Below are 11,367 nucleotides of genomic sequence, written 5' to 3'. Positions count from 1 at the left end.
GAAATCCAAAGGTAAGACTCACCCACGTGGCTTTGATCAGTCTTACGCATTTATTACGCACAGGCTATTTCACCACTTTTATGTGAATTTTAGTGTAGGACCTTTCATTAATTTCACAGTCCGTCCCAAGATTTCTTACCTGCTCTTGATGTTGGCAAGTGTTCAGAATAAAGTCTCTAAAACCTGGTCCTAACTAGCCTTGAGAATAGTTTGAAGTCTAAACAAAATTGGCGTTTTGGGAATTTAGAAATTGGTAATTAAATACAAGCAAGCACGTAATAATATAATAGGGCTGCTCGATTATGGGAAAAATCATGAACACGATTATTTTGATCAATATTGACATCACGATTATTCAAACGATTATTTTTTTTAGTTACATGATGCGTTTATTCAGCAATTCTCTCTCTAAAAACAGCAACAACTTTATTTATTGTTATTGATAATTTACGCAAAACTTTCAAAATGAAAATAAATATAGGCAACAAATATGTACCTTAGAGCAAAAATTAATAACATACTTTGAACATGTTATTAAGGCATGGAAAAATAAACTGTTATTATTATTATTATTATTATTATATATAAAAAATAAATAAATAAATATACTTAAAAATATAAATAAAATAGAATAATATATAGAATAAACTTTGTTAAGCTTTATCGTTTCAACTCGATTATATGAGTTTGGAGATCGTTTGAGAAATTGAAATCGCGATCAAAATTCGATTAATTGCACAGTTTTATCATGTAATAATTATTCTACTAGATCTACTAAATGTCGTTTTTTTTTTTTTTTTTTTTTTTTTTTTTTTTTTTTTTGGTCTATTTCGTTTCTGCGCATGTGACAATCGGCCGGAAGGGGGCGCCCACGTCTCAGTTCCAAACCCTCCAAATTACTCCACTTTGTAAGAGGTTGTCAAGTTGAGGGTAATGATTTAAATTCCAAAAGAAATATAATAACAAATCTAACCGGGTTTGATTAAATATTCACATTTAAAGAGTTTACTGAAGCACAAATCATGTCAAATGATCTGTGAGGATTTGTCTTTGATCACCTGTTGAGTGGCTCTATTTATCTCACACTCAAAGCGTTATTGAATTAGGAAAGTCTCGCTTAAACTTTATTTTGCAGGGGAATCCGGACCTTATTGAAAATGGAGGTGACACCCATATGGTCTAAAATGTTAAAGAAGTTAAAGAAGCCACGTTTAAGAAAACAAATGAATTGTATGTCTGTGGGTAGAACGGAGGAAAGAGGGAGAAAGAGAGAAGAGAGAGAAAGAGAAAGAGAGAGCGCCATAGAGAGAAAGAGGGAGGGAGAGAGAGGAGAGATGTTGGTTTGAGGTTTCTGAATGTGAACCAGGCGCTCAGAGAGGTCTCAGGGATGTAGGGAGGGAGGGGGAGACTGAGGATAAATGCGCTCTTTCATGTTACTTCTCTAGAAAGTGGCACGACGTTGGACTTTTACGCAGACAAAAAACTATCCATATTGAGTTTATTTTGTATACATTGTTTTTGAAAGCACCATGAGCGACGAGGCTTTAAAGAAACTCCGGGACTGAAACTTTTGGCTTGTTATTCAAAGAGGCGCTCCAGACGCTCAGAGGAAAGCGCGCGGAAGTATTGTCCTGTTTGGGAAGGTGTTGCGCATTAGTGATGGTTTAATCACTTCAGACTCGTTGGATGGGACAGGTGCTGGAATTTCACGGCCAATACATGGGCCATTAAGACGTATTTTTACTCCAAAAGTTGCTGTGTTTCTAGTCAGTGAAGTTTGGATTTGACTTTGAAGCTTCATCATCCTAAACAACAAAACCTGTATTTATTCCAAACTGAATCCTGCGTTGGAGAACAGAACTCGAGGGAGAAGTCTTTTTACGCACAGAAGTCATGCTACTGTTGCGCCGTTTGGACTGATTTTACACATCTCCTGGGGAATGGGAAAGTGAAGGAGCGTGTGGGAAGTGTGACCTGCTTTAATAACAGCTCAGTGGAAGTGATTTCGCAAATGCAATAATTAAAGAGGACCAAATATAGTTGTTTTATTTTTGTAAATGGAGCTGCGTAAATACCTGTTGTGCCTGGAGTTTATCCTCCTTCTCAAAGGTAAGAACAGTCAACTATGTGACTTTTGTGGTGGGAGGTCCGCCACCTGCTGGAGATGTTGTTGCTTTAACCTGGAATTACAGGTTACACAGTATGGCATTAACTTTTGTCTTTAGATTACTTTAGATTCAAGTGTTTTATTGCTAACTGTGATCCCCCAGTTGTCCAGGAAGGATCCATAGCAAAAGAAAAAATTAATTCTGTCAACTGGATGGAAGTTTTGCAGCTCATCCAAACACCTTCTTCAGTTCTGGTCCAATTGAAATTTTTCTTTTGCTATGTTTTATTGCTAAAAAAAAAAACTCCAAAAGCATGCATTATTACTGTGAGTGGGCCACCTCTCCATAGATGTAACCTCTGAGTTGACCTGGTTGTGTCTCCATGGAGATGGATAGTTTAATGCCATACAGTGGAACATTCTATGTAAAGAAATAACAGCTTCTACCACAGAAGTCAAATAGAGCATGAATTTAACCATGACTTTAAACTTGTTTTGACTGATGTGTGTTTGCTGACCATAACATGACCCCCCACACTGTCTGTATTCTGAAAAATGTGATAATTTAGTTCGTATCTTAAACAAGCAACATGTGCGTGTAATGGTGCCGCACGTGTCTCTTGACTCTCTTTAGCGCTGGGTCGTTATGCTGCGTGACAGTAGCGACTGACCATGGAGACATTCCTAACATGGCTGTGTGCGGCAGACGAGGGAAACCCCATCAAAACATATGGGCTCTTTCCATACATGCCCAATGATCAAAACCTATAGGGAGTTACGCTAAATAATAGTTTTGGATTCAGAGCTGGAAAACGCATCAGTGGAGATGGAGGAGTGAGCTTCATGCTTGTTAGGGGCCTCCTGTTAGATGTTTGCAGCTCAAAGATTTTGCTGCTGTGCCAAAGGTTAGTAGTTCAGCTCCTGTTTTAGCTGACACTTCATGGCAGCCGTGCAACTTGACCGCGTTAGCCGTATCAGCCCTTTCCATCTTGATGTCTAAACGACCCCCAACTCCTGATATGACCATGTGGGTTCCTCCAGAGTGAACTTCTACCCCCTGTTTCTTATAGGCTCACTTCAGTAGCGCAGCCTCAGACACCTCATTTAGCAATTTTGACGTCCTATGGGGATTCTGCATAAAAAGACCATTGTTGTCTGCCATAACTGTAGCAGGAGAGATAAGCATATGTAATAAGGTGTTATTTTGCATGGCATGTCGCCTAACCATGGCCGGATACCAACATGGTCAGATCTTTTCCATCTCTGTGTGTGAGTTCCACATTCATTCACAATAGTTTACACCTAAACTGCAGCAGTCAAATTATGCGTGTAATTAGAGTTAAACACCTACTTCTATTTAAAGATAATTTATTATGCAAAATTTACTGTTGTGAGTTGTGAGGTTAAGTCGTGTTATTATGTTGTTACCTTATCAAAAACAGACTTGGAGTTGTGTTTTGTTTCATTCACACATGTTTGAGTAACGCTTTGTAATTAATCTGTCTACATCTACAAAGCTCAAAATGCTCTGTTCCACCTTGTGACATCATGAAGAGATAGTTTTCAAGTTAACAGCGACCTTTAACTTTGGCAGATTGGCAATTCCAGAGCTGAAATTATCCACGATTCTAGTGAGGGTGTATGGAGTTTAAACACACAGTGAAGCACTTCCTGTATTACTACATGACATTACAAGGTGGAACAGAGTGTTTTCTGTTTAAGAGAAGAAAGCAGCGTTTGTGTGTTAAACAAAACATAATTCTAGGTATGTTTGTGATGAGGAAATAACATTATAACATAGAACAGAAAACAGTGTCATAAGGCCCCTGCAGTGTAAAGATGCACTGTGTAACATTTCTCTCACATGGTCCACTACATGCTTGCCTCATCTAAACGCACCCAACTTTTATATTAAATGAGTTACAGTTGTTTTAATTACCAAAAATACACCTTGGAAACATGCATTCTTTCTCTGAGCAGTGTCTCCTCTCCACAGATCTGACCTGCGAATTTGGCCTGTAGATTTCAATTGCTTTTCTCTATGAAGATTAAGGTCAAGACTTCTTAACTTTATGGACTGTAGCATCAACCTGCTCAGGGACTACAGGTTGAAATTCGCACTGGCTCTACAACCTACTACAATGTATCTCTTCTATTAAGGTTAATGTAGACTGTGCACTGTCCCTGTCTCATTAAATAAATGAGACAGTGGGGCGCCAGTCACAAAAAACTGTCATGTCCTTAGGCAAAGCACTTCACCCACATTGCCCAGTATGAAAGTGGTTTGTGCGTGAGTGATGGTGTTGGTCTGAGGGGTCGATGACGCAGATTGGCAGCCAAGTTTCTGTCAGAGAGCCCCAGGGCAGCTGTGGCTACAAAAGTTACTTACCACCACCAGGTCTGGAGTGAATGAATAATGATCTGTAAAGCGTCTTTGTGACAAATATCTGTGAAAAACTCTATATAAATAAAAACTTACTTACTTAAACTAAACTAAACTAAACTTAAGTTGTAACAGTTTAGGTCTGACAAGGAGTTGGCACATTCATCCTCATGTGACGTCTCCAAGGTGATACTATAGATAAGTTTAATGCCATACTGTGGAACATTCAAGGCAAAGCAGTAACAAACCCGTGCTGGTTCGCTCACCACCATAAAGCTACACAGTGCACCTATATATGAAGCTTTAGAGCATATGTTTTGATATTTACTGCATTTCTGGTCAGTGAATTAGAGGCCTCAGCATCCTAAAGTATTCTCAGTAAAGCAAGAAGGTCGTGGATGAATTGGAAAAGTTACAGAGTGCACCTTTAAGTGAAGCCTATAGCCGTTTATGTTTTGATATATGAGGATTTGCAGAGGAGCTGGATGTGTGTTTGGATGTGTCAGTGGAGCGTGGAGGTGAGCCCAGTGCGGGGGTATGCGTGTAATGTTAATGCTTTAAACAGAGACTTAATGCAGGCAGCAGCCGGCAGTTCAAGTCTATTACACTTTGTTATGCTTAAGTAAAATGTTCAACGCAGGTGTGTGGATCCCCTCTCATTCATAAATCCTCAGTGTTATTCTCACAGCAACGATTGTCTCCTTTTCTTCTCATCATTTGCTGACTTTAAGATTTGCTACGCCCACGGTTGGTCCCCGGGAGAGAGTGACACATGTGAGAATACAGCAGCATTGATAATGAAGACACAAGCTGTGTTTGGAGTGAGAGGAGGTGAAGCGGAGGTGCTCAACAGTGGATTACTTTAACAGAAGTTCCTGAATATGTTCTTCGATACAAGATGACACAGTTGCCAGCTCAATGTCATTTTTCTCTCATAGGTCCAATGCATAACTTTTCTAAGGCTGTGTTCAGACTGCAGCCTAAAGTGACCCAAATCTGATTTTTTCGCCCCAATGTGACCTGTATCTGATCTTTCAATCACAGTCTGAGCAACACTGATCCGATTTTTTCAAATGTGATCCATGAGACTTGGATATGTGGTCCTAAAACCGATACATATTTGATCTTTTGACATGCGGCTTCAGTTTGAACGGCCAGGTTGCATTCATCCCACCTACAGCGAGTTCATTAATATTTGGGGGGATCACTGTATTCAGGCTAAACTGGAGGGGTCTTATCGGAATGTCAATAATGTCAACAAAAATAAAGAGCCTGTGAGCCAAATACAAGGAAGCTAAAGACTCAAACGAACGAAGCGGCCGTGGACGTGTAACCTGTCCATTATACGAAAAACTGGGCCATATTTTGGGAGACATGCCCAGCGTTTAGGTGACTTCCAAAAACACTGAGCACACTGACTGCATGTGACGTCGATGTGTCCTCTAATGCACATGCGAGACACTTTTGGGGCATTTAAAGTTCACACTGGAGATCACAGACAAGTCGTATTTAAATTGAATGACCTTGGAAAAAAATCTGATTTCACAAAAAAGTGCAAATTGAGCATTAAGCCCTGTAAGTGTATGTAGGTATGCCAATTGCTTGTCTTCATGATGTTACTGTTTAGTAATATTCCACAGTATGGCATTAAACTAGCATTTACTTAAGTGCAGATCTTGCTAAAAAGAAAACGTTAAAAAAAAACTTACTGTGAGCTGGTTTGCCTCTCCACGGATATCACCTTTAACTTGACCTGATGGTGTCTGATGCTCGCATCTAGGGAAACAGAGATAAGTTTAATGTCATATTGTGGAGCGTCCTAACGAAAGCAATAACATCTTCATACATTTTAACACAATTAGGTGACATGTGGTGCAGCTTTAAGTCATTTGAATCAGTACTGAAGAAGTGGACAGACCAAGCACAAGTGACAGTCGGTTTATTGAATAGGGGAGTGATTGAGTTGAGTTTCAGCTAAATAACTTCTGCAGTTTATTATTTATGATGAAATAAAGTCATGTACATATATGGCACCATCAGTTTGTCATGTTTAATAATGCGTTGCTGTCCAGTGTCCACAAGTTAAGCTTTGAGTTCTGGAGTTGATTGATTGATTCATTTTAATTTCAGGTTTGTACCAAGAGAGAAACAATAATCACACATACTACATATACATTGTAAACAACAAAAAAGCACATTTCTCAAAAAGGAGAAAGTGGGAAGAAGAAAAACTTATATTAACCTGTCACTATTCATTCCATAGTTTCAAAACTGATGTGGCTGTTTATGTACACTGATCACGGAACTTTACAAATATTTGCATATAGCTAAATAAATTACATACTATGCATACAAAATATAATTTTAAGCCAAAACCTTTTTTGTATTGTACTGTATACACATGTATACACATACGAGTTCAGTGTTTGAGAAAAGACAGGTCCCATTTAAGCTGTGCAAATCAATGTACTTCTATTCAAATTGGGCTCAAATTCCTACTGATCCTATTTGAGTTCCAGGTCAGGTTCAGGTGTATTATCTTAGGAGAGTGCAGTCTTGAATTGACCATATGTAGTACAGTTTAATAGAGGATTATATTATCTGCATTTGACCTATATTTATTTTTGAGGTAGGATCTTGTTCAGGACAACATGATGGATGAGAGTTCCGTGCACATTTTCTAAATTCTGTGAGGCAACAGGAATACCAAGAGGAGGGCGGTATACAATACAATACAAACATGTTCTGAAATGCACGGAATTCTTATGCAGTTTCTCTTGGGGTTGTTTACAATATTTTTAAATGCTGCATTTAAAAAAACCTAGCTTCATGAATCAAACCCAGAACCTTGTTGTTATGATGCAAACAACTCAACCACTGTACTGTACTTTATTATGAAATACTCTAGGTTTCCATCCCTGAAAACCCAAATCTTTCTCTAGTATCCACAACACAGCTTCATGTTCACTGGTTTTGGCACACAGCGTCTGTATATATGTACTATGGAGTAGAGTATATTAAAGACATAGAAGGAGCAGTAGCGCCCGCAGCCGAACCTGTGGTTGAGCGAATCTGGACCCATTTTGCCTTGATAATGTTTACCTCCTGTTGTCATGGCGATGGATTGTGGTGTGGGGTCTTGTACATGGAAGTAAAAATGAACCCAGGGCCGGGAAATTGGGGAAATTGTACAGTTTGTTACAGTCAGGGGAGAGAGTGCATAGGATTTTTGGGGGGGCTTGTGGTAGAGTTACAGCGTGTCTAACTGTGTGTATTCGGGGGGTAGTTGAAGGGGGTAAAAAAGGGGGCAATTTATGGTTTATGAGAGAATGAGCGAAACAGGGGGATGAAGGAGAAAATCAGTGGCAGAAGTGGTTATTGGAGAGCCGGTTTGTTGTGGAAAGAGGTTGGGAATTGCACAGGGCCACAAGAAAAGATACACGATTTTACTGCAGTGTGTCTGAGGAGAATAACGTGTTTCTAGCCTGCGTTTAGATTAATTGGAGCCATAAAAAGAAGTGCATGGGAAAGAAGCAAGATGATTTGTAGTTGTTCCAGAAAGCCTCATAATGTTTGAGCTTTTCATACGACGTTGTTCTGTAATTACTTGAGAGATAAATGCACATTTTGTAAATAGCACATTTTAATAGAATAGTTTTTGTTTTTAGGAAAATAAATTTTTTCAGTTTCTCCACTATAATTATTAGGTTATTTTTTCAGACCAAGAGTTTGTTTTCATACCTGACAGTTTCGACTGCTCACTAGCGGTCTTCCTCAGAGTGGTCATGTGATGTTGCTGTGACGTGTCCGGTCAGCTGATTTTAACATGGTCCATGGTTTTGGCGCTGTCTTCCTACCAGTCTTATGAACATCAGAACATCCCACAGCCCAAAAATTCTCGATTGTAGGAACATATTTGACCAAACCAACACTGTAACAGATGAACAAGACAAACAGGAAGGAGACAGACACTTTCACAACACTCTGAAGCAATGCCATCACCCAAAATGGGCAATAAACAAAGGAAAACAACAGGTTAGAGAGGAAGAAAAACAGAACCAGAAAAAATAAAATAAGATGGAAAAAAAAGAGCACAGGCATGGTAACATTACCGTACATCAGGGGTAGAAAAAGTGCAGAGGGCAATGAGAAAACACAATATCAACACACCATTGAAACCGTACAGAAAACTCAAGCAATTTCTCATCCACCCAAAAGAAAAAATAGAACCGGAGGATAAATCTAATGTCATATACGAAATACCCTGCATGTCCTGCAATAAAACATACATCGGGAAAACAGGGAGGATGTTCAGTACATGAAAAAAGGAACATAGCACAGAATACGAGAAGGAAACAGTGAAGGTGTGCACACGAGAAACAAAACACAAAGCAGAACAGGAGCAACCCAAATTGGCCATCTCTGAGCACTGTAAAAGAGAAAACCACATCATGGACTGGGACGGAGCAAACACCACTGGGACAGAGGAAAACAAACACCGTCGCTGGATTAAAGAGGCAGTTGAAATACGAAAACGTGCCCACGGGACTATAAACCGGGACGACAGGGCCTTTTTACTCTCACACACCTGGGATACAGTCCTGAGGAAGTCGGACTGCAGGTGGCGCTGTCGTTCTGCCTCCACCAATAGGAAGACTGCGCCAAAACCTGTTTAAATCAGCTGACCGGACATGTCACAGCAACATCACGTGACCACTCTGAGGGTTACTGCTAGTGAGCAGTCGAAACTGTCAGATATGAAAACAAAAAAATAACCTAATATAAATTATCGGAAGAGCAAATGAACCTCAGTGGACTAGTTCTCCACTATCGGTTGATATCGGTTATCAGCAAATACTCAATTTCGTATCACGTCATTATCTCATCAAAAACATAGCTGGAGTTGTGTTTTGTTTCATTCATCTTAGCTGACATATTCCCCAGTACTTTATTGTTCATGCTATAGTCCCGTTGGTGTTGGTTATGGACAGTGCATGAGTGGAGCAGAGCCAGCGCTGTATCCAGTTTCGTTTCTCTGATTGGCCTGACATGTCTGTGGACCTCATTGTGCATTTGTGGGATCTCTGTACAAGTGCAAGAGCAGCTATGTACAGTCAGAACTATGACATGCCTCAAGTTGAATATTTTAAACACAAATTACTTTCATATACTATTATATCAAAACTCAGTGGTACTTTAGGGGAATACATGGCAGTACATCCATATAAAAACTTCTTGTAATATGAAATTGTGATCAAGCCATGACCACAATCCCAGTTAAAAGTATTATTACCTCTTAAGGAACAGCCTGCTATACAGATATAATCTATGACACCCGTGGTCTGTGGATCATTATGTTCAAGAGCCATGTAGCTGTCGGCCCCTCCTAAGGACAGCTGCAGATCATGATAGCAAGTAGTGGATTTGTTTTTCATTTGTGTCAGAATGACTACATGACACAGACGGATCCCACCTGTATTATAGATCAAGAAAATAAAATAGAAGAACAAAGTAAGTTCAGAGCAGTTGGCATATGACATTGCTGATGATTGCTAGGCAAGATGGTGTCTTGAAAATATACTCAAACCTGCATGAATCACTCTAAAAACAACTATAACTACTAGGGATGTAACACTAACTGAAATATCATGAGATCATATCATATCACAATCTATTGAATCACAAGTCTCTTTGCTTAAATTAATTTTTGTGCTGCAGTAATAGCTAAAAAAACTGAGGGAACTACATAAACCATGATCTTTTGCTGTTTCTGTGCAGACTACATAAAGAAATTACCGTTATTAAGCACTTTAAAATCTTAATTCTTTGTATTATAACAATATCAAAGGCTTATCATGACATTTTAAAAGGAAAAAGTCGCATATTCACAATTGTGTTAACCTCCACAAAATATCACAGTAAGTATCGTACCGTGAGATGTACATCGTGATAATATCGTAGCGAGAGATTTGAAGATCGTTACATCCCTAATAACAACTATAACAAGGTAGCCAGTAGGTCTGATTTAAATCTACACTAAATCTGCTTCTTCTGAATGTAAACTTCACTGTGATTGGTTAAATCCATCTGTCACTCATTCAGACCAAGACAAAGGCTGACCACTAGGATGTTGTATGTAGACAATATGAACAGTAGAAATCAGACATGAAGCACAGAAAAGCACCAAATTGTGATAGAACTAATTGCCCCATAGTGACAGGATCAGATCACTATTGCATTTCATTCTATGGCCAAGTACCACCAGATCAAAACTATTCCCAGTCTAATCTAGGGTTACAGCAGGTCTAAAAGTGGACTACATCATTGCCACTGAACAAGAAATAATCCATAGGAGGACAGAAGAGTGCATGGAACTTTCATACAACCAGTATTACACGAACTGCACTGACCTACTGCACATTTCATAATCAGTATTTAGTGTCTATTTCTTAAAACATCAGGAATTCTTCAAATATGTTCAGAAGGTAAATCTATTAAAGGTCCTATGTTGTGCAAAATTGACTCTGAGCTTTAAGTCTTGTTATAATGTTTTTACCTCATCAAAAACAGACCTGGATTTGTGTTTTGTTTCATTCACACATGTTTGAGTAAATCTTTATTTTAAGTCTGTCTACATCTCCAAAGTTCAGAGTGCTCTGTTCCACCTTCTGATGTGATAAAGCAATAGTTTAACAGCTTTTATTTTTCATTCAGGGCAATTCTAGGACTGAAATTATGCAAATGTTTCTGAGAGTGTATGGACTTTAAAAACACACACTGTATTACCACATGATATGAGGTGGAACAAATGTTTTATGTTTGAGAGAAAAACACAGCCTAAATATACAGGGTTCGTGTGTTAAACATAACTCCAGGT

The 11,367-nt window shown here is 38.9% G+C and overlaps 1 protein-coding gene across 1 annotated transcript in view; it reads left to right on the top strand.

Moving 5' to 3' along the window:
* The first annotated feature begins 1,813 nt into the window (after nucleotides 1–1,813).
* itga10 (integrin, alpha 10) overlaps nucleotides 1,814–11,367 on the top strand; it is a 44,683-nt gene continuing 35,129 nt past the window's right edge. Inside the window, exon 1 of the mRNA XM_020927946.2 lies at nucleotides 1,814–2,109. Coding sequence (XP_020783605.1) covers nucleotides 2,058–2,109 — 52 coding nt within the window. The 5' untranslated portion in view covers nucleotides 1,814–2,057. The remainder of the gene's footprint in view (nucleotides 2,110–11,367) is intronic.

Source organism: Boleophthalmus pectinirostris, unplaced genomic scaffold, assembly GCF_026225935.1.
Source record: "Boleophthalmus pectinirostris isolate CB_2022bp ecotype Guang Dong unplaced genomic scaffold, ASM2622593v1 HiC_scaffold_6, whole genome shotgun sequence".
Lineage (NCBI taxonomy): Eukaryota > Metazoa > Chordata > Actinopteri > Gobiiformes > Gobiidae > Boleophthalmus > Boleophthalmus pectinirostris.
This window is presented reverse-complemented; position numbering and strand designations above follow the sequence as displayed.